Source organism: Henckelia pumila, chromosome 2 (assembly GCF_033568475.1).
Source record: "Henckelia pumila isolate YLH828 chromosome 2, ASM3356847v2, whole genome shotgun sequence".
NCBI classification, from domain to species: Eukaryota; Viridiplantae; Streptophyta; class Magnoliopsida; order Lamiales; family Gesneriaceae; genus Henckelia; species Henckelia pumila.
Genome location: NC_133121.1, coordinates 119,767,441 through 119,791,472, shown reverse-complemented (window position 1 = coordinate 119,791,472; position 24,032 = coordinate 119,767,441). Strand labels below are relative to the sequence as shown.

General features: G+C 38.5%; 3 protein-coding genes across 3 annotated transcripts; all 3 read right to left on the bottom strand.

Annotated features, from left to right (window-relative positions):
* Positions 1 to 5,363: 5,363 nt before the first annotated feature.
* Positions 5,364 to 6,073, bottom strand: LOC140878282 (uncharacterized). The gene is made up of 2 exons (XM_073281881.1): positions 5,785 to 6,073; positions 5,364 to 5,740 (listed from the first exon to the last, which is right to left on the bottom strand). Exons 1-2 carry the CDS (start codon positions 6,071 to 6,073, stop codon positions 5,364 to 5,366), a joined length of 666 nt encoding a protein of 221 aa, XP_073137982.1.
* Positions 6,074 to 6,291: 218 nt separating this feature from the next.
* LOC140878281 (uncharacterized) lies at positions 6,292 to 7,173 on the bottom strand. The gene is made up of 2 exons (XM_073281880.1): positions 6,751 to 7,173; positions 6,292 to 6,651 (listed from the first exon to the last, which is right to left on the bottom strand). Exons 1-2 carry the CDS (start codon positions 7,171 to 7,173, stop codon positions 6,292 to 6,294), a joined length of 783 nt encoding a protein of 260 aa, XP_073137981.1.
* Positions 7,174 to 16,014: 8,841 nt separating this feature from the next.
* Positions 16,015 to 17,118, bottom strand: LOC140878280 (uncharacterized). The gene has a single exon (XM_073281879.1). It carries the CDS (start codon positions 17,116 to 17,118, stop codon positions 16,015 to 16,017), a length of 1,104 nt encoding a protein of 367 aa, XP_073137980.1.
* Between the last annotated feature and the right edge of the window lie 6,914 nt (positions 17,119 to 24,032).

Here is a 24,032-nt window from a genome sequence, read left to right as displayed (position 1 = left end):
AGTACAATACAGTCGAACTCTAAAATATTTCCCTCAAAACACAGTTCACAGTTCCTGAATAATCTGACAGAAACAATTCCTCCACCCAAAGGTGAAGTAACAGCTACTACAGTAGGCAACAACTCAGTAGGCAAAACATGCAATAACACAAATTTCTCAGAGATAAAGGAATGGGAAGCACCTGTATCTATCAAGACATGAGCAGAATAACCAAAAATCGAACAGTTACCTGCTATAACATCGTCAGGTGCTGCCTAAGCCTGATCCTCTGTCAGAGCAAAGACTCGTGCCTGCTGTCTCGGAGGCTGGTTCGCACTAGGGTTACCTCCCTGTCTATTCTGCTGCTGAGGCTGGAAAGAGTGCACTGCAGAAGACTGCCTCTCAGGCTGAGCTGTAGGTCGAGATAAACTTCCACTCTGAGCTCGATCTCTGTTGCGCTGAGGGCACACCTTGGAAAAATGTCCCGGTTGCTGACAAGTGTTGCAGTTCCCAAAGACTCGTACACACTGATCTGTTGAGTGCCTACCTCCACACTTGCTACAATATAAGGAAGATGATCCGGAACTCTGTCCAGAACCAAACTGCTTGGAACCACTGGAATTAGAAGAACTGTTCCCCTGCCTCTTGAACTGTTTCCCTCTTGCTTTATACTGATCCTTTCTGTTTCTCCCACTGCTTCCACCTTCATACCTCTGTTGTTGGTTCTGAAACTGAGGTGGCTGATTCTGATGCTGAGATGGTTGGTTCTGAAACTTTCTCTGCTGCTGAGACACCATCTGATTACCTCTCTGTCTCCACAAGCCTGCTTCTGCTCCCTTTGCGTGATTCATGGCATCCGCAAAGTTGTCTAGCCTAGCCGTGTTCACCAACGTAAAGATGTCGGGATTCAAGCCGTTGATAAACTGATCGGCTTTGGCTTCTTCACTGTCGGCAATGTGCGGGGCAAAACGCAACAAGCTGTCAAACTTGGCTACGTACTCCTCAAAGTTCAGATTCTCTTGCCTCAGATTGGCAAACTCGGCTCCCTTGTCCTTTCGGTACGAAACAGGGAAAACCCGCTTATAAAACTCAGTTTTGAAAAGAGACCAATCAACAACTGTACCTCTGTTCTCCATGGATCTCTTGGTCATGATCCACCAGTTCTTTGCAACACCACGCAGCTGATGAATGACTAACCTGGTTCGGCGGTCATCTATATAATCCAGGGAATCGAACAAGCTGATCAATGTCATCCAACCAACTCTCACAGTCAACTGGACTCTCAGTACCCCTCAACAAAGGCGGATTAAAAGACTGAAACCTCTTCAGTAAGGTTTCCATAGGAGTCGATGTAGCATCCAACTGATCAACTTCAGTGCTAGCTTGTTCAGTCGTAGGAATGACTGGCGGTGTGTTCCTGTTAATCACTCGATGAGGACCCATCTGATAATCAAAGGTTAGGACATGAGAAATCTCAATCGCTACAATTCGGTGCCCTTACAACCTCTTGGAATACCGGATACCCGTCGATAACAAAAACAGTTATATCTCAAGTAGTTCATGCTTTATAAATTAAATCACAACATCACGTAATTCAATTAATTCTTAAATAATAAAGCATGCTCGCATAGTATTAATTAAACAATTAAAGAACTCAAACACATGCGAGGAGCCAATACATGCAGACTCGAACTATCCCGCTCACTCTAGTTCAACCAAGAATCTTAATTCTCTGATACCACTTAATGTGAGACCTTGTTTCTAAACAACTAATCTCGGACAAAACAACTGATAAGCATACAAGAACCAAGATTAGAAGCAACCAAAAATAATTTTTGGTTTTTTTTTTTAAAGTTCGCGCGCCCGCGCTGAAGTCAGCACGCCCGTGCCCGCGCTCTCAGAACGCGCCCCCGCGCCCTAACCTCACCAAGAGGCCGTGCGCCCGCGCCGCCCTCTTGCCCAGAAAACTAAGGCACCGAAAAGAAATCCAACCAAACCTAAACACTTGCATTTAAAGTATCTGATAAGCCAATAACAATACAAGAACAATTTAGGGAAGAAAAACATTCGATTCGGTAGTACCTACATCGATACTTGTTTACAATACAAAACGAGAAGTTCGAAAGACAAAACATGATCGCAAAACATAAACTAGATTGACATGCTGATTCGACTTCTAAACGTGTCTCACTTCTATCTCTTGCTCTTGACGCTAACCAGGTCTACGCTGACTTGATCTTGCCCCTCCTGTTGTCAAGTACACATACAAAACAAAGCAACAGCCGGATAATCGGTGAGAATGATATTCCCAGTACAAGCAACATAACAAGTAATACAATCAATCAACATGCTTCCAAGGCAATACATAATCAAATAACAACGTAACGAAATGCACGTCTTTAAATCGGGATATCAATTCTGATAAACGAGGAATTACTACTGTGCTTTTTGGGATCCCGAGGATGAGATCACGTGACGACTCACCGACTCTCCCAATCGAGGTGGTGCCACGTATCCCACTCCTCTAGACTTTGAGCAACTATAATGAGTACGCTAGCACTAGGCGAAACGGCTACGACCTAGGCCACTCAATCATAGTTCCCAAACGTCTAAACAAAAGAAGGGTTGTTCTGCCGCTGAAATCAAAGTTGGCTCAAGATGAGTGCATAAGGACACATAAAACATAAATCACATAAAAAGAGCTCAATAAATCAACAAAATACAAGTTCTACATGCTAGAACAAGTATTGAAGCAAGTATGTGATTTTAAGGGAAACTCGAGAATCAACTGTCCCGAGTATGCTATCCCGCTACGATGACTGCTTTTACCTTTCAAGGCAAGTAGTTCCAACTCTGGAAAAGGTACAACAAAATATTGTATCAACAACTATACAACCTAAACAACAATCGACGGCTCAAGGAAAACTCTTTACCGATCTTCGTCCAACTCTTGACGATCAAATGCTGTTAACCCTAGGCTTGGCAAACTCCAAACGAATCTGTTCAGATACAATAAATGATCAATAACCACGATCAACTTACAAGCCAAGTTCAATAACTCAAAACGGTTCGAAATCTCAAAACTCAAACTGACGGCATAACGGCTATAAACTGAACAAATCGGAAACGCAGACAGTAGTTCAATACCGATATCAATACGAATCAATGCTAAAACAACAATATCAAGGCAATTCCAACAAATCTCAAAACCCAATTTTCGAACAAGGCTTCCGAAAATAAAAACAATTCCGAACGACGCTCAAATTCAAAACCGACAGATATAAACGATCAGAACTCCGCCAAGAATAACATACTCGAATCTCAAGCGATTCTAACAACATTCGAAAAACAAAACGTATCTGATCGGAGAAATACTTACGATAGAACGAAGCTCTCGCTGCTGTGATCGCTAAACTGCCTTCAGAATTAAATTTCAACGGACGAATCGACCGGAAACCGAGATTGGAAAGCTTGAAAGAGGTGTTCCTAAGATTCCATGGAGAGAAACGATTTGGAGGAGGAGGATGAAGACTATTCTCAAGTCAAACAAGTGTAGATAATATATAAAATCTAATATTTGCGTTTTAGTCCCTGAAATTTCCAAAATTTGAAAAATAGACCCTGATCAAAATCAAGTCGGCTTGTGAACTCTATAATCTTCGATTAACTCAAATAAACTCATTTAAGATAAAATCGGGGCGTTACATAATGGGTGTCGGGGCATGGAACCTCCCAGGCTTATATAATGACAAGGGCTTATATATGTCTTGGGCTTGAGTGGGTGACAGGGCCTGGAACCTCTCGGGCTTATATAACGCCAAGGGCTTATATATGCCTTGGGCTTAGACTGGTTCCGGGGCCTGGAACCTCCCGGGCTTATATAATGCCAAGGGCTTATATATGCCTTGGGCTTAGAGTGGGTGCCGGGGCCGGGAACCTCCCGGGCTTATATAACGCCAAGGGCTTATATATGCCTTGGGCTTAGACTGGTGTCGGGGCCTGGAACCTCCCGGGCTTATATAATGCCAAGGGCTTATATATGCCTTGGTCTTAGAGTGGGTGCCGGGGCCTGGAACCTCCCAGGCTTATATAAGGCCAAGGGCTTATATATGCCTTGGGCTTAGACTGGTGCCGGGGCCTGAAATCTCCCGGGTTTATATAACGCCAAGTGCTTATATATGTCTTGGTCTTAGACTGGTACCGGGGCCTGGAACCTCCCGGGCTTATATAATTCCAAGGGCTTATATATGTCTTGATCTTAGAGTGGGTGCCGGGGCCTGGAACCTCCCGGGCTTATATAACGCCAAGGGCTTATATATGCATTGGGCTTAGACTGGTGCCGGGGCCTGGAACCTCCCGGGCTTATATAATGCCAAGGGATTATATATGCCTTGGGCTTAGAGCGGGTGCCGGGGCCTGGAACCTCTCGGGCTTATATAATGCCAAGGTCTTATATATGCCTTGGGCTTAGAGTGGGTGCCGGGGCCTGGAACCTCCTGGGCTTATATAACTCCAAGGGCTTATATATGCCTTGGGCTTAGACTGGTGCCGGGGCCTGGAACCTTTCGGGCTTATATAATACCAATGACTTATATATGCCTTGGGCTTAGAGCGGGTGCCGGGGCCTGGAACCTCCCGGGCTTATATAATGCCAAAGGCTTATATATGTCTTGGGCTTAGAGTGGGTGCCGGGGCCTGGAACCTCCCGGGCTTATATAACGCCAAGGGCTTATATATGCCTTGGGCTTAGACTGGTGCCGGAGCCTGGAACCTCCCGGGTTTATATAATGCCAAGGGCTTATATATGCCTTGGGCTTAGACAGGTGCCGGGGCCTGGAACCTCCCGGGTTTATATAATGCCAAGAGCTTATATATGTCTTGGGCTTAGACTGGTGCCGGGGCCTGGAACCTCCCGGGCTTATATAATGCCAAGGGCGTATATATGTCTTGGGCTTAGAGTGGGTGCCGGGGCCTGGAACCTCCCGGGCTTATATAACGCCAAGGGCTTATATATGCCTTGGGCTTAGACTGGTGCCGGGGCCTGGAACCTCCCGGGCTTATATAATGTCAAGGGCTTATATATGCCTTGTGCTTAGAGTGGGTGCCGGGGCCTGGAACCTCTCGGGCTTATATAATGCCAAGGGCTTATATATGTCTTGGGCTTAGACTGGTGCCGGGGCCTGAAACCTTCCAGGCTTATATAATGGCAAAACTTTCTTGAACGAATAAATACATTCATTAATAAGCATTTAGTACAACATTTAAACAAAATATTTCTTCAAGTGTAATGTATTCCACGGTCGTTTGAGTAGCCATCCCTGACTATCTTCAAGGTACCAAGTATTGGCACCGAATTTTCTAGCAAGTTTGTACGGCCCCTCCCATCAGGCATCTAACTTCCTCACTTCCCCTGCTGGATTAACCCTTTTCAACACAAACTCCCCTTCTTGGAATTCCCGGGGCTTGACTTTTTGATTATAGGCTCTCATTACCCGAGCTCTATAGGCCTCCATTCTGCGAGCTGTATTCTCCCTTTGCTCTTCAATAAGATCCAATTCTTGTGTCCGGGCCCCTTCTTCTGTACCCTTATATGCCTTGATCCGAGCTGAAGGCTGTCCGATTTCTACTGGCAGAATAGCCTCCGACCCATATACCAGGCTAAAAGGTGATTCCTGTGAGCAGTATGAGGAGTGGTTTGGTATGCCCACAACACACTCGGGATCTCCTCTACCCAGTCCTTCCCCATTCCATGCAACCGATCCTGCAAAGATCGAACAATAGTACGGTTGGTTACCTCTGTTTTACCGTTACTTTGAGGGTAGGCGACTGAGGTGAAGGCTTGCTTAATGTCCATCTCTGCACACCAATCTGCCAATTTTTGCCCCTGAAATTGTCTGCCATTATCCGAGACCAACTTCCTTGGGAGCCCAACCGACATACTATATTCTTCCACAAAAAATTCATCACCTCGCCTTCTGTTATTTTTGCCAAAGGCTCCGCTTCCACCCATTTGGAAAAATAATCCACGGCCACTAGCAAGAATTTTTTCTGTGCCCGAGCTTGTGGGAAAGGTCCTACTATGTCCAGACCTCATTGATCAAAAGGGCACGAGGCCCATACCGGCTTCAAATTAGTTGCCGGGCTATGCTGCACATTGCCAAACCTTTGACATCCTTCACAAGACCGGGCAATTTTGGATGCATCCGTCTGCAAAGTGGGCCACCAGTACCCTGACAGCAGTATTCGTCGAGCCAGACTCATAGACCCTCCATGGTTTCCACAGCATCCCTCGTGCACTTCCCGCAAGACATATTATGTTTCCCCTGTTGCTAAGCATTTGAGCAAAGAGCCCTGATAGGAACGCCTATACAGCCTACCTCCCAAGATAGCAAACCTGGGTGCATGTATCCGCATGTCCCGGGCTCGTCCTTTGTCTGCCGGAAGATCCCCGCTGGTAAAGTATTTGACCGTCGAGGCCATCCATGTATCTTCTCGAACGACCGGCTCCAGGGCCTCTATAGCAGCCACCATTTCCCTTTGTAGTAAAGATTCTTTATCATCATTTTCCCCAGTGACAGCTCTTTTAGCCAAGGCGTCGGCTTCCATATTTTCTTCCCGGGGTATCTGCTCTATACCCCAAGTAATGAACCCGGCCCCGAGCTCTTCAATCACCTTAAAATATTTTATCAATTTCTATTCTCGGGTACAAAAGGTTTTCTTTACTTGCTGGACAACCAACTGCGAGTCAGAGTATATTATAATATGACTTACCCCGACTTTCTGAGCCTGTCTCATCCCAGCTATCATAGCCTCATATTCAGCTTCGTTGTTGGACGCCTGGAAATCTAACTTCATGGCTATTTTGATTTTATCCAGGGTGGGTGAAACCAAGATGACTCCTACGCCACTGCCTCCAACACCACTGGCTCCATCTACAAATACTTTCCATACTTCTTCCTGACCAAAAGTGGCCACCTCTGTCAAGAAATCGGATAGGGCCTGGGCTTTGATGGCGTTACGTGGCTGGTACTCAATGTCATACTCTCCTAACTCTACTGACCACTTTACGAGCCTCCCCGAGGCATCTGGATGAGTCATGATCCGCCCTAGGAGGCTATTGGTAAGGACAGTTACCGGTTGAGACAGGAAATAAGGTCTCAATTTCCGTGCTGTGATTACCAAAGCCAGAGCCATCTTGATGCAATCAAGGATAGCTCGCATGCTGATCAAGTGTCCAAGGATCCGTTGGAGATGCCAAGAGGACCAATTACGATAGGTCGAGCTAAGAGATTCAAAGATGCGCTTCAATCTTTGATGGTGGATTGTCAAGAAGGCATTGGAATGCTTGAAGATCATTTTGAAGGGTGTTACAATGTTATTGAAGTCCAAAGAAGTCAAGAGAGCGGAGAAAATGTTGAAGAGAATTCAAAAATATGCAACACATCCCGAGACGTATGCGCGCCCGCGCCTCCCTAACGTGCGCCCGTGCCTGACAGACAGAACTTCATGCGCCCGCGCCTGCTCATGCGCGCCCGCGCCTTCGAATTTTACACATAGTTCGGCGTGTTGTGTGTGTGCGAGAATTTTTGATATTTTGGCATTATTTTCTATATTTTGAGTCTTTTAATTATATTAAGAAACTTTTTAGATGATATCTTTGATATCTTTAGGCTATATTTTGCGTTATCTTTTATTTTTGATTGTAAACTATAAATACTTTTGTTTTATTTCATTAATAATAATTCAGATTCAGTTTATACAAAAAAATTATTGAAAATTCTCTCAAGAATTTTATTCAAAGCTTTGCTTTGTTCTTCAAATCAAACTTTCTCAGTTAATTACTTGGAAATGTTTGTCGATTGTTTCTCACTGAAGATTGTCAGATACAAGTTTATCTGAAGGTTTTCTTTGGTTTCAATTGTTGTGGTTTCTGTTGTTAATCGTACCGTCGATTAAAGGTGGAAATCCAAAACCCTATCAATTTTACTTGTTTCAAAGATTGGGCAAAACTTTGAGTCTTTTGTTTATTGGTTAGAGGGTGCGATTCAAATTATAATCGTGTTTGCTAATCTTACACAACAAGATTCATATCATTTGGTATCAAAGCCAAGGTTTTGAATCAAGTAAGTACATATCTTCATCTATCTCTGTTCTTCGTGTTCTTCGTTCTTCATCTTAGTCTATTCTTTATCAAATTTCTGTGTCGTTTCTTTCAAACTTGTTATCCAAGTCTTGTGTCTTGTGCTACAAGTTATAAATTTCAAAAAAAAAAATATATATAGTGGTTCGAAAATCTGAAAAAAAAAGTGAAGAAAAGTAACTTGTGGCCAATTTCTTTGTCTTTATTCATCATTGAAGCGAGTCAGAGTCAAGTTGTCCATAAAATTTCCTAATTGTGTTTGTGCAATCTTTTTGGGTCAATTTTCAAGCGTTTAAAAGTTTTAAACTTGAAGGTTTGAATCTTATTCTACAAAGCAAAGCCTCTCCATAAATTTGAGTGAAAAAAAGGAGTGTTTGAGTGATTCGTTTGGAGTGAACTATGAGAATTTGTGTGAAGAAGTTTATTACTAACGATTTTCTTGCAGGTACCATAAACCCCAATAAGGATGTTAGTGAGAGTGTGAACCAAGGAATTTCCAAGGTTCAAATGGATGAGTTGATGGGGCAGTTGACTAGGGCGATGAGATCGGAGTTAGAACCTCTTCATGAGAGGATGAGTAAGTTGGAGGATAGTAGTGGTAGTGGAAAGAAAAATAAAAATAGGAAGGGGAATGATTTTGAATACGATAAGGAAAGTTTTGATGAGAATTGGGAGGAGGAGAGAAGAGTACATAGGGGTAGACATAGGCGAGAAGCAGTGCGAGGAAAATATACGGAGGGTAGTAAGGAGGATGAGAATATCAGTATTATTAAGATGAAAATTCCAGCGTTTCAGGGAAAATCTGATCCGGAGGCGTAATTGGAATGGGAAAAGCGTGTAGAGTTTGTGTTTGATTGCCATCACTATTCTGATCTTAAGAAAGTGAGGTTGGCAGTGGTTGAGTTTGTAGATTATGCATTAATCTGGTGGGATCAATTAGTGACCACTAGAAGGAGATGTGGAGAACCGCCTATTGAGACGTGGGAAGAGATGAAGCGTGTCATGAAGAAGCGGTTTGTGCCTAACCATTATTATCGTGAAATGTACAGACGTTTACAAACTTTAAAGCAGGGTCCAAGGAGTGTGGAGGATTACTACAAGGAGTTGGAGACCACGATGATTCGGACCAATATTGAGGAGGATAATGAAGCTACAATGGCCAGATTTTTGTGCGGTTTGAATAGAGAAATCCAAGACCAAGTGGAGCTTCGCCATTGTTTAGATTTGGATGAGATGGTACAGACGGCCATGAAGGTGGAACAACAGCTCAAGAGAAGAGGAGCTGGTCGATTTCCTTCAGGTGGAGGATCGTCGACTTCTTGGCGTCCAAGCGTTGCAAAACGGGAGGACAACAAGCAAGGGTTCAAACCAAAACCTGACACCAGATCGGAGACACCAAAGCAAGTGGTTAAAGGTACATCTGAAACTTCTAATACTCGATCTAGAGATATTAATTATTTTCGGTGTCAAGGTATTGGTCATATCTCTAGCCAATGCCCAAATAAAAAATTGATGATTGTTAATGCTTGTGGTGATGTGGAGTCAGAGAGTGAGGAGGAAAGTTATGATGAAATGTCTGCGTTGATAGATCCTGATGATGAGGATGGGTTTGGGGGCTGTTGTTGGTGAGTTTTTGGTGAGTAGGAGAACGTTACATGCACAACCTAGAGGAGAGGAAGAGAGCCAGAGGAAAAATCTTTTCCATACTCGTTGTTTTGTAAAGGGAAAGGTATGCAGTCTTATCATTGATGGAGGTAGTTGCACCAATGTAGCGAGTTGCGAACTTGTGGAAAAATTAGGGTTGTCTCTTTTGAAGCATCCTCAACCATATAGGTTGCAATGGTTCAATGACTGTGCGGAGGTGAGAGTTAATAGGCGAGTTGTGGTGCCATTTTCTATTGGCAAATATGTTGACGAGGTCTTGTGTGATGTGGTCCCTATGCAAGCGTGTCATATTTTATTGGGTAGACCATGGCAGTTTGATGGGAGAGTGGTTCATGAAGGATTTAAAAATAAATATTCGTTTGTAATGAAAAAAGAGTCCATTGTATTGTTTTCTATGACTCCAAAGCAAGTGTTGGAGGACCAAATAAAAAATAAAAAGAGAGATGAGGCCGAAAGAAAGAGTTATCAAAAAAAGTGAGGTGGCCTTAGAAAAAAAGAATGATACAAGAAAAGATGAAAATAAAATTGAGCGAAAAGAGGCTGAAAAAAATATATATATAGCCCAAAAGAGTGAGTTGAGAGATGTTATGAATTCTCAAATTTCACTTGTGTTGATGATTTATAAGGAGGTACTCCTTAACACAAGTGATATAGCCGGAGATCTTCCGAGCGTTGTTGTCTCTCTATTGCAGGAATTCGATGATTTATTTTCGGAGGAGCTACCTCAAGGATTACCACCATTGAGAGGAATTGAGCACCAAATTGATTTGGTACCCGGGAGTGCATTGCCGAATCGTCCAGCTTATAGGAGCAATTCGGAGGAAACTAAGGAGTTGCAACGACAGGTAAGTGAGCTTTTAGACAAAGGTTTTGTACGTGAGTCGATGTCACCGTGTGCTGTGCCTGTATTGTTAGTACCTAAAAAGGATGGATCTTGGCGTATGTGTGTTGATTGTAGAGCTATAAATAACATTACCATTAAGTATAGGCATCATATTCCTAGGCTTGATGATATGTTAGATGAATTGCATGGTGCTTGTGTGTTTAGCAAGATTGATCTTAAAAGTGGCTATCATCAAATTAGGATGAGAGAGGGAGATGAATGGAAAACTGCATTCAAAACAAAGTATGGGTTGTATGAATGGATGGTTATGCCTTTTGGTTTGACTAATGCACCTAGTACTTTCATGCGTTTAATGAATCATGTTTTGCGTGCATATCTTGGGAAGTTTGTGGTTGTCTATTTTGATGATATATTGGTATATAGCAAAAACTTAGATGATCATGCGGAACATTTGAGAGTTGTTTTAATCACATTGCGTGCTGAACATTTATATGTTAACCTTAAGAAATGTGTGTTTTGTACAAAAGAACTCGTGTTTCTTGGGTTTGTTGTGAGTTCACAAGGTGTGACAGTTGATGAAGAAAAGGTAACTGCTATTCGAGATTGGCCAACACCCACTTCTATTGGTCAAGTTCGAAGTTTCCATGGCCTTGCAAGTTTTTACAGGAGGTTCGTGAAGGATTTTAGCACATTGGCGGCGCCTATGACTGCTGTCATCAAGAAAAACGTTCCATTCCATTGGGGCGAGAAGCAAGAGAAGTCTTTCAATATTATTAATCAAAAGTTAATTAATGCTCATTTACTTGTTTTACCTGATTTTACTAATATGTTTGAAATTGAATGTGATGCATCAGGTGTAGGGATTGGAGGCGTTTTGATGCAAAGGGGAAAGCCAGTGGCGTATTTCAGCGAGAAGTTAAGTGGAGCATCTTTGAATTATCCTACCTACGATAAGGAGTTCTATGCATTGGTAAGGGTACTCGAGACATGGCAGCATTACTTGAGGCCAAAAGAGTTCGTGATTCATACGGATCATGAGTCCTTGAAGCATCTCAAGGGACAACAAAAGTTGAATAAAATACATGCCAAATGGGTAGCATTCGTAGAAACTTTTCCTTATGTAATCAAGTACAAGCAAGGAGAATGTAGTGGCGGATGCATTGTCGCGAAGGTACGTGCTCTTAACTACTTTAGATTCTAAATTTTTAGGGTTTGAGCATGTGAAAGATCTGTATGTGAGTGGTGTTGATTTTGGTGAGATTTATGAGTCATGTATGCGTGGTCCAAAGGATAAATTTTATTTACATGATGGCTATTTGTTTAAAGAGGATAAATTGTGCATTTCTAAGTCTTCAATTAGGGAGTTACTTGTTAGGGAATCGCATAGTGGTGGTTTAATGGGGCATTTTGGCGTGGCAAAGACATATCAAACTTTGCATGAGCATTTTTATTGGCCGCATATAAAGCATGATGTTGAGAGAATGTGTGAGAGGTGTGTGACTTGTAAGAAAGCAAAGTCTAGATCACAACTACATGGGTTATATACTCCACTTCCAGTACCTAACGACCCTTGAGTGGGTATTTCCATGGATTTTGTTCTTGGATTACCGAGGTCTAAGAAGGGGAGGGATTCTATTTATGTTCTGGTTGATAGGTTTTTAAAAATGGCACATTTTATTGCATTTCATAAATCAGATGATGCTTCGCATGTTGCAGATTTGTTCTTTAATGAGATTGTGAGATTGCATGGCATGCCTAGAAGTATTGTTTGTGATCGAGATACTCGATTTTTGAGTTATTTTTGGAAAACATTGTGGTGTAAACTTGGAACTAAGTTGTTGTTTTCTACTAGTTGTCATCCACAAACTGATGGAAAAACTGAGGTAGTTAATAGAACTTTAGGGACATTGTTGCGCTCTATCCTTAAAAAGAACTTGAAACATTGGGAGGATTGTTTGCCATTTATTAATTTGCTTATAATCGTAGTGTACATTCTACTACGAATTATTCATCTTTTGAAATTGTGTATGGCTTTAACCCATTGACTCCGTTGGATTTGATGTCGTTAGCTATGAGTGAAAGGGTTAATATGAATGACAAGAAGAAGGCTGAGTTTGTGAATATTTTGCATGAGAAAGTACGTGCGAATATAGAGAAAAAGAATCTGCAGTATACTAAACAAGCGAATAAGGGAAGGAAGAAATTTGTTTTTGAACCCGGTGATTGGGTTTGGTTGCATCTGAGAAAAGAGCGTTTTCCGGAAAAAAGACGTTCAAAGCTTCTACCTCAGGGTGATGGACCTTTCCAAGTTTTGGAGCGGATCAATGACAACGTCTACAAACTAGATTTGTCAGGTGAGTACAACGTGAGTACTACTTTTAATGTTTCTGATTTGTCATTGTTTGATGTAGGTGATGATCGAGATTTGAGGACAAATCCTTTTCAAGAAGGGGAGGATGATGCGATCAAGGATAGCTCGCATGCTGATCAAGTGGCTAAGGATCCGTTGGGGATGCCAAGAGGACCAATTACGAGAGGTCGAGCTAAGAGATTCAAAGATGCGCTTCAATCTTTGATGGTGGATTGTCAAGAAGGCATTGGAATGCTTGAAGATCATTTTGAAGGGTGTTACAATGTTATTGAAGTCCAAAGAAGTCAAGAGAGCGAAGAAAATTTCGAAGAGAATTCAAAAATATGCAACACATCCCGAGACGTATGCGCGCCCGCGCCTAGTCCACGCGCGCCCGCGCGCTGTCTAGCAATTTTGCAGTTTCGCGGACAGAACTTCATGCACGCCCGTGCCTCCCTGACGTGCGCCCGCGCCTGACGGACAAAACTTCATGCATGCCTGCGCCTGCTCACGCGCGCCCGTGCCTTCGAATTTTACACACAGTTCGGCATGTTGTGTGTGTGCGAGACTTTTTGATATTTTGGCATTATTTTCTATATTTTGAGTCTTTTAATTATTCTAGGAAACTTTCTAGATGATATCTTTGATATATTTAGGCTATATTTTGCGTTATCTTTTATTTTTGATTGTAAATAATAAATACTTTTGTTTTATTTCATTAATAATAATTCATATTCAGTTTATACAAAAAAATTATTGAAAATTCTCTCAAGAATTTTATTCAAAGCTTTGCTTTGTTCTTCAAATCAAACTTTCTCAGTTAATTACTTGGAAACGTTTGTCGATTGTTTCTCACTGAAGATTGTCAGATACAAGTTTATCTGAAGCTTTTTTTTGGTTTCAATTGTTGTGGTTTCTGTTGTTAATCGTATCGTCGATTAAAGGTGGAAATCCAAAACCCTATCAATTTTACTTGTTTCAAAGATTGGGCAAAACTTTGAGTCTTTTGTTTATTGGTTAGAGGGTGCGATTCAAATTGTAATCGTGTTTGCTAATCTTACACAACAAGATTCATATCACATCTTCTCAATCTCCGTGTATCTGACTTCCGCCCCCTTCAAAGCATAACTGACATAGTATACAGGCCTCTGATCTCCCTTTTCCTCCTTTACTAAAGCAGTGTTGACCGCTCTCTCGGTAGTAGACAAATATATCCATAACCTTTCCCCCGGCTCAGGCTTAACTAGGATAGGCAAACTAGCCAAATGTTCCTTCAATTCCTGAAAAGCCTGCTCACATTGCTCGGACCAGCCAAACCTCTGGGCCTTGCGCAACACTTGGAAAAAATGATAACTACGATGAGCTGACCGAGCGATAAACCGGGCCAGGGCCGTAATTCGCCCAGTCAATCGCTGTACCTCCTTGATTGATGTGGGTGAAGGCATTTCCTGCAACAGTTTTACCTTTTCTGGGTTGACTTCTATCCCTCGTTCAGTCACCATGAACCCCAAAGACTTACCCCTTTTCACTCCGAACATACACTAGGCTGGATTCAACTTGATCCCATACCGCCGAACTGTGGCAAAAGTTTCCTCCAAGTCGGGAATAAAAAAATCCCGGGTCCTGGATTTCACCAATATATCATCCACATATACCTCCATGTTCCGACCTCTCTGCTCCCGGAACACTTTGTCCATCATCCTCTGATATGTAGCCCCTACATTTTTTAAACCGAATGGCATAACTACGTAGCAAAAAGTACCTCCCGATGTGATAAAGCTGACTTTGTATTGATCCTCCAGAGCTAAAGGAATTTGATGATAGCCCTGGTATGTATCCATAAAGCACAGCAATTCACATCCGGACGTGGAATCCACCAACTGGTCAATCCGGGGTAAAGGATAACAATCCTTGGGATAGGCTTTATTTAAATCCCGAAAATCCACACACATTCGCCACTTCCTCGTGGCCTTCGGTACCAGCACCACGTTGGACAGCCAGGTAGGAAATTGTATTTCCTTGATGTGCCCAGCCTGTAATAGCTCTTGAACCTGTTCCGCTATCACTTTATCCTTCTCAGCCCCGAAATGTCTTTTTTTTTTTGTAGCACAGGTCGGGATCTAGGGGTGATGTTGAGTTTATGCTCCGCAACATGAGATAAAACTCCCATCAAATCGTCCTGAGCCCAGGCGAACACATCCTTGTTTCGGATGAGGCAGCTTTTCAATTGCTCGGCCAAATTTGTTTCTAAGTCCCGGGCAATCTTGACGGACTTCCATGCTTGTCCGAGCACTAGCTCCACCTCTTCATACTCGCCCTTGGATTCCTCCACGGAACAAACTTCTCTTCCTCCCTGACCTCCTTGTTTCCCGATTTGTCTCGCCCTTTTGTAATCTACTTTAACTGTCTCGGCATAACACTTTCGGGAAAAAGGTTGATCTCCTCGAACTTCTCCTACCTTATCTCCCACGGGAAATTTAATCTTCTGATGATAAGCTGAAGCCACATCTCGGAAGGCATTCATAGCCGGCCTCCCCAAGATGACGTTGTAGGAGGATGGTGCTTCAACCAACGTGAACCTCGTCATGACCGTCTTCTTCCCATCTCCGGTGCCCAAGGTTATGGGCAGCAACATTTCCCCTTGAGGATGTACTTTCTGCCCAGCAAATCCGTACAAGGAAGTTTTTACTGGGCTCAACTCATACCCCTGCAGATCCATCTGCTCGAAGGCGTCCTGAAAAAGGACATTCACCGAGCTTCCTGAGTCTACGAACACCCTTCGTATATCATAATTAGCGATCCGAGCTTGTATAAGCAAGGCATCATTATGTGGCAGGTTCACTCCTTCCAAGTCTCGGGGTCCAAATGTGATGATTGGCCCTAAATCCTATCTCCTTTCCTCCAACGCCAAACTCTCCTTCCGACTCCAAGATTTTCTAGCCCGATTTGAGTCTCCGTCAGTAGATTCCCCTGATATCATGTTAATGACGCCTTTGGTTGGCCCATCTCCCTATTTTCTATCTTCTTTCATAGAATCTATCTCTTGTTTCTCCTTTTCCCGGGAAGGAATGACATCCCGGGGGGAACCGACACCTGTGACCCCCGAAACCAAGGCAGACTTCGGGGCTTTTTCTGGACCGGCTTACAATCTCTTGTATAAGGCAACTGATGTCTCTGCTGCAACGTTCGGCATTCCTTGGTGTCATGGGTGCATTCTTGATGAAGTGCACAGTACTTCCCGGACTTCTCTCTAGAAACAGGGGCCTGGACTTCAACCCCTTCTTCACATACGTGCACAATCCTATCTCTTATCCCTCGATGCGGTGCATACCGGGACAACCGCCCCATGAGATCATGGTTTTCCCTGCTTCTTCCTTGATCCCGGCCTCCCTCCCTCCGGGCTACCTCTTTTTTTTGCTTCTGAGCTTTATCCATGTTAATGTATTTCTTGGCTCGAGCCAACAAATCCTCGAAAGTCCGGGGTGCTTTTTTCACTAGTGATTTGAAAAATTCCCCCTCCCGAAGACCTTGGGTGAAGGCAGTGATCTTGGTCTCCTGAGCGCAAGTCGGGACCTCCAAAGCAATCTTATTGAACCTTTTGATGTAGGTTCGTAAAGATTCCTCTCCTGACTGTTTTGCTTCAAATAGGCTATAGGCAGTCTTCCTATACCTCTTGCTACTGCTGAAATGCTGCAAGAACAGTTGCTTGAATTCTGCAAACGATCGAACACTCTGTGGCTCCAACTTCTCAAACCACCTTTGGGCAGAATCCACCAAAGTGGTTAAGAAGACTTTGCATTTGATCTTATCCCCATAGCAATGTAGCATAGCTACATTCTCAAAACGAGCCAGGTGCTCCTCTGGATCAGTGCTCCCATCATACTCCCGGATTTTTGCCGACTTGTAATGAGATGACAAGGGCTCCTCTATCACCTCCTGTGAAAAAGGGCAACTCGGGATCTTGATAGACCAGACCATTTTGGGATCCTCTTCTTCCAACTTCTGTATCTTCCTCCTAAGTTCATGTAATTCGTCCGCCACAGAAGGCTGTATTGAGTGCATCCAAGAACTTTCCTCTTCTTCACCTTCCCTGGTCCGGGCATCAGGGTTCGGATTACCCCGATTTTCTTCTTCTTCCATTGTGATTTCCTTTGATCGTGGCTGCTTTGTAGCTGCTAAGGATTTCTGTATCATATCCTGCACATATAATTCGAGCTGCTCCAGAGGAATAACAATGTTCCGGCCCTGCTGGGGGCCTTCCGAGGTGTTTGTTCATGAGAAGCCATATCTACGTCTATAGAACAAGCTTTCCCACAGACGGCGCCAATGATGACGGTTTGCTAAACCGGGGCCCGGGCTGTCAGGGTAGTCTTTGGGCCTGACGAGATGACCGGGCTAACAAGAATGATAAGTGATCCGTCCTTTTCTGATTAAGGTAATCTGCACGCCGGAAAGAAACGAAAGCACGCTAGTGGAAAGTTTTCCGACGGAGCCACTCCGATGCTTAAGTCAGGCTCAGAAATGGAGTGGGCTTTAGGAAAAATGAATATAGTGTTTTTGAGATCTCTTGTGAACATACCTCTACGAATACCTATGGCAAGGTATTTATAGGTCTTGAGTGAGAGAGTCACTCCGCATTTCCAGGAAAGTGACCACGATCTGGGTCGTGGGTGCAGGAGTTGCCCACGTTTACCTATCACGCACAATGAAACCGAAAAGTTCGGGATGATGGCAATATTATCTTATATGTCGTTTTACACCAGTCACAACATCAAAATATGTTTCACTTTCTTAAAAAAAAAAAATTGTTTCACTTGGTTTCTTTATTATATCTATAAATTGCAATGCATTGACATTATAATAAAATATTAGATTTATTTGCACCAAATATCACTGTAAAATATTTAAAATGAATATTTCATCCCTATAAAATTTTAATAGGCAACTCCAACTCCGACCTTTATAAAATTAGTACATGTGTCCTTTCATATGAGTGATTGTTGAGCACGCATCACTCATGCAACTAAGCAAATATTTTGAGGTTTTTTTTATCACCAAATACCCCTGTAAAATATTAAAAATACATATTTAATCCATTAAAAGTATAATTTTTAAATCTATTCAACCCATAATACACAATTTTTATTAAGATCCAATTATAAAATATTTATCAAACATTTTTTATTTATTAATTTTTATTTTAAATTTATTATTCTTAATTAATTTGTTTCTACAAAAAATATTATTACTTAATCTTGTTATTATTATTTTATTAAACTCACTTCGTATTTTCAACTTCTCCACTAAACATGTATTCATAAACAAAGATTTAAATACTTAAAAGAAATCCCACTTAGAGTGTCCAAGTTAATGGAATAGTCAACTCTTTTACCTTGAGATTAGAAGTTCGAATCCCCTACCAACACTTTCTCCCTTGAGATAAGGACTAAGGAGTTCTCCACTAAACATATATTAACTATATTTGAATACACAATTTAAAGTACGTCAGAGATGTTTCGAGAATATCCGGGAAAAAAATTCACAATGTGATATTAAATTCTAAGTAAAAATAATCACTTTATAACTATTTAGGGGTATTCATCGGTCGGTTTGGTTTTTGATTTTTTATTTCGGTTTCTTCAGTTTTTTGTTTTAGAAATATATAATTCGATATCCGAACTGTATTTCTTCAGTTCGGTTCGATTTTCTACTAAATCGGTTCGGTTATTTCAGTCAGTTATTTCGGTTTGATATAATTATTTTAATTAACATTATAATATATTTTAAAATATAATATGCTATTGTTTAAATGATTTTTTTGTAAAACATTTAAATTCAAAGTCTAAATGACTTAAATAAACAACAATCAACTAAAAATTATTAAAAATAATTTTTTATTTACTAGATATCATTTCATAAAATATATAATCTAAACAATTATATAAATAAAATTATTAATTTAATAAAATTTTGATTATTTCGATTGGTTCGATTTTGAGATATATAATCCGAAACTGAACCAAATAAATTATGGTTTTAAAATTTATATTCAAACTTCAAATTTCGGTTTTCGGTTCGGTGATTGGTTTTTTCGGTTTTATCTGAAGTTTGAACACTCCTAGTAGTGTTTGAGAGCTTCTAGGAAACACTTCTCAACTTTTTCTTAACAAAATTTTACAGAATTTCAAAATTTTGTAAAGGAAAACATTATTAAGTGTTTCATATAAACTTTCTCAAACACTACCTAAGTCAAAACTAAAATCGTACAATACCAAATTGAACAGAGAAATGTTAACTTATAGACAAAAATTTCTTAAATTTAAGACAAGGTCTCAGGTTCGAGACTCATAATTAAAAATCCCTTCCCTGACTTAAAAAAATGTTTAACTGAAAGTATTTTAATTAATTAGTATCCAATTTTTGCGAGCAGTAATTATTATTGTTTTTTTTGGAGTGGTACATGTATTTTTCAAGTGACGCACCAAAACATAAATATGAATATTTACAACCATGTTAATCATTAAACAATTTGTTATTATTTGGTTGGGTTGATCGAAAAATTAAGATATGAAGAAGTTGAAGAGAGAAAATTAAGAAGAATAATTAAAAAAGATAAATTTCACCACCACATAACGAAGGGGTTTAATTCTAATACTAGCATTCCGCTGCATGCGTTGCATGCTCGTATAGTTCATTTTTTAAACGTATACAAAAACTAAAAATAAATTGTAAAAATTAAAAAAAACAAAAAATTTATAGTGTTTTCTTAAACAAATGTTCAAAAAAATGCAATAGATGTATCATTTTTATAAAGTAAGTGACATTTTTTAAGTAAAAAAAGTCAAACGTTACAAAGTTAGTGACATTTTGATAAATAACAAAACATCTAATGATTGAAAAAAACAAAATCATATATAATGACTAATTTACCTAATAATTTTGATTTAAATGAAAATTAAGTTAAGATATAACGGTGATTTCAAATCAAACTTCATCAATTAATTAATAGTTAATTAATTAGATGGTATATATAATAAGATATAATATAACTATATTTTTCACAACATACAAGTCTTTTGATTTAAAAACTGTACGTACATATTTTTAAAAGTAGAACAATTTTAGACAATACAAAATTAAAGTTAAAAATAAAAATAAAGACCCGTGTCATTTAATTTGAGAAGCCCTGTGCGATTTGGGCTTTTTTTTTTTTTTTAAGAAATTCAAATCGAATTGTCAATTGCGGTTCGGTTATATTTTATTTTTTAAAATTGAGATTTTATATGTAAAATCATTTTCGCGGTTTTAAGCGGTTGTGACCGGTTAGCGATTTTTTAAATGATAAATAAAATGGAAAAAAATTGAACTATTCAAATTAAAGTAGATAAAATAACAATCAAGCGACAAAATAAAGTTAATCAATTATAATATGTTTAAACATAACAAAACACCCACAAACAATCCAACATATGGTTTTTTTGTTTAACCACACAACCAGAACAATTGAACGTCGAACATAATATTTTTTCTTCAAAAAATCACAAAGATAATTTACAATATCCTCATCATTTGTCACTTTCAAATGTAAATACTAGATGTTTGATCCTGCTCTAAAACATAGAGTGAAGGAAGCACAAGTAGGCATCTATTGTGTATATATGTGTGCTCATTAATAAATATAATCCTAACTAAATAAAACTAAACTATATATACACGGAGGTGCGGGCAGTGTGGTTTTGGCCAAATATTATAACCACACGTGGGGACGGGGTTGTTTCTTTTTTTAAACCGCGGTTATTTTAAAAAAATAAGATATGACGGTGCAGTGCGGTGCGATGTAAGACGGATCGGAATGATCGATTCGGGGGTTTTTTAAAAAATTTAATCAGCCATACCTCGCGATAATTTACATAAAATGAATAATTTTTTTAGATAAAAATATATCGTATAATAAAAGTATCACCGGGAGAATTCTCGTTCATTTACAGTGCATTTAATAAAGCTTAAAGTTATCTCTCTACATAAATATATGTGCATGGGTCCAAGTGATTATTATTCACTTTCTGTTGTAATTGTCATTTTCCTGCATGGCTGACACCAGATACGCACTATGAAAAAAGAAAAGAAGATTGTTATGTAAATTTAATTATTTATTTATAAATTAATAGTACTCAACAAACTAAAGTATTATTCCTTTTGGCCAATGATTGCTCTACTTGCAACCTAATCCTCTAATTGATTATTATTTTTAAATATATACCCACCTGTAATTATAATTATATTTCTGAGATAAGAGTTGCAGCCGGTGAAACGTCCATGTCTTAAATGGTTTCGCTTTCCATAATATATATATAGATATTACATTTATAAAGTCATATCAACATCGTTCAACAAAATTATCATACTTTTATTTTGGCCACGTAACTTATCAAAATCGTGTTTTAGTTTTGTGATTTTTCTTTTTATAGAAATGTGATATGACATCGTATACACAATCAATTTTAATATCACGTCATTATTTTTTTCATGGTCTTCAATCCGATTTTTAGTCAGAGTCATCTTGTGCTAATGTAAAACAAATATCAGAATTGATCAATCGCTCGCCCGTCCACTCAAGTATTTGCCAATATATATATATAAATATATTAATTAAATTAATTATTAAAACTCGTAATTATGTCATTTATGTTGAATAAAAGATTTTACGTTTCACAAAACGTCATTCACAAATGCATCTCAATTGTTGTAATCGGTTATTATTGAGAGCAAGACACATTAGACCACAATTTCAAAACCAAAATAAAGCATTAATGTAATAATAAACAAACGAGTTAGATGAAACGTAACATTAATTGAGTCTTAACTTTATTGACTAATACACCTCAGCCAATGGATTGGGAAATAATTAATTTGATTAGAGGGGGAAAAAATTAAACCATTTATAATACACGGCGGCTATGCTTGGAATCTATAAAATATTAATTATTTTAAATAAAATATCAAATTTCAATAATACATTATAATAAGTTTAAAAAAACATTATAATATGGTACGAATGAGTAATAATTTGGAGCATTATACATATATATATTTTATCTAAAATTTATTACTAATTTTGGTATTTAAACGCATTATATCTTGTGTTTATCTAATTTTTAGAACAATATTTATGGTCATGTATGTTTGTTTTCCTAAAATTTTGGTCGTTCATGTTTTCAAATTTTAGTATGAGTTATTTACACCAACCATCCCTGTGAAATATTAAAAATGCACATTTCTTCCTTGTGAAATTTTAATAGGCATCTTAAACCCTAACCTTTTAAAAAATTATCACACTCGCCCCTTCAAAAGAGTGCGTGTTGCGCACGCGCCCCTCATGCGACTAGGCAAAGATTTTAATATTTTGTTTGCACCAAATACCCCTGTGAAATATTAAAAATGCATATTTGACCCCTACAAAAATAATTTTTAAATCTATTCAACCCATAATACATAATATTTATTAAAATCTAATTATAAAATATTTAGCAAATATTTTTCGTTTTATTAATTTATTTTTAATTTATTATGATTATATAATTGTTTTCTAAAAAATATTATTATTTTATCTTATAATCATTATTTTATTAAATTTTCTTATTGTTCCAACTACTCCATTAAAAATGCATTCATAAACAAGATTTAAATACCTAAAAGTACCAAAATAGTAAATCAAAATGATAAGTGAATGATAAGTACCAAACATTTTTCATTTTATTTATTTTTATTTTTAATTTTTGATTTTTAATTTTAAATTTTTAATTAATTTATTTTTAAATAAAATTATTATTTTATCTCGTTATTATTATTTTATCAAATCACTTCGTGTTTTCAACTTCTTCATTAAACATGATTCAAAAATAAAGATTTAAATATCTAAAAATACCAAAATATTGAACCAAATGATAAGTTTATGAACGTTACTTTTTCGATTTAGGACTATATTAGCATGTTATTTTTTATTATTTATTATAAATTGTGCAATGAATATTCTCGAAAAACTTAAATTTTGGTTCAATAATATATAGTCCTAAATCGAAAAAACAATATGTTTGAACTTATCAGTATAGTTCAATATTTTGATACTTGAAATTATTTAAATACTTGTTTATGAATGCATGTTTAATGAAAAAGTTGGAAATACGAAGTGAATTTAATAAAATAATGATAACGGGATAAAGTAATAATATTTTTTAAAAAATAATTAATTAATGATAATACATTTAAAATAAAAAAAATAAAAAATAGTAAAACAAAAAATGTTTTATAAATATTTGTAATTGTATTTTATTAAAAATTATGTATTATGAGTTGAATAGATTTAAAAATTATTTTCACAGGGGTCAAATATGCATTTTTAATATTTCACAGGGGTATTTGGTGCAAAAAAATATCAAAATATTTGCCCAGTCGAATGAAGGGCGCGTGCGCAACAATCACTCATCTGAAGGGGCGAGTGTGCTAATTTTTTAAAAGGTTAGGGTTGAAGATGCCTATTAAAATTTCACAAGGAAGAAGTGTGCATTTTCAATATTTAACATGGGTGGTTGGTGCAAATAACTCATTTTAGTATTAATGATCATATTGATAATTTTAGTTTTTTTATTTTGTTTTACATCGAAAATGTTAATGTAACACTACACACGTTCGTGACATATTAGCGTATATTTATCAACATCAAATCGAAAAACTACTACAGTTATTAAAATAAAACGGTCAGTTAAAACAAAATTTTGACAACACAATAAAACCGCAAAATTTTATATAACCAATAATACAATTGAACCTACAAATTTTCGTGCTGCTTACCCGATGCTTATTTTATCCATTTGAAGTTTGAACCATAAAATACACATGTTTGGACTATTTGTCCCAAACAGACGCTTTTTCCCATTCCTGACGAAAATTATGATCCATTCCAAACAAACATTTGTTTTTTTTTTTCCAAAAAAATAAATAAATAATAGAATGATCAAATAAAAACAAGAAACAAAAACTAAAGTTGCTTCAAAGTT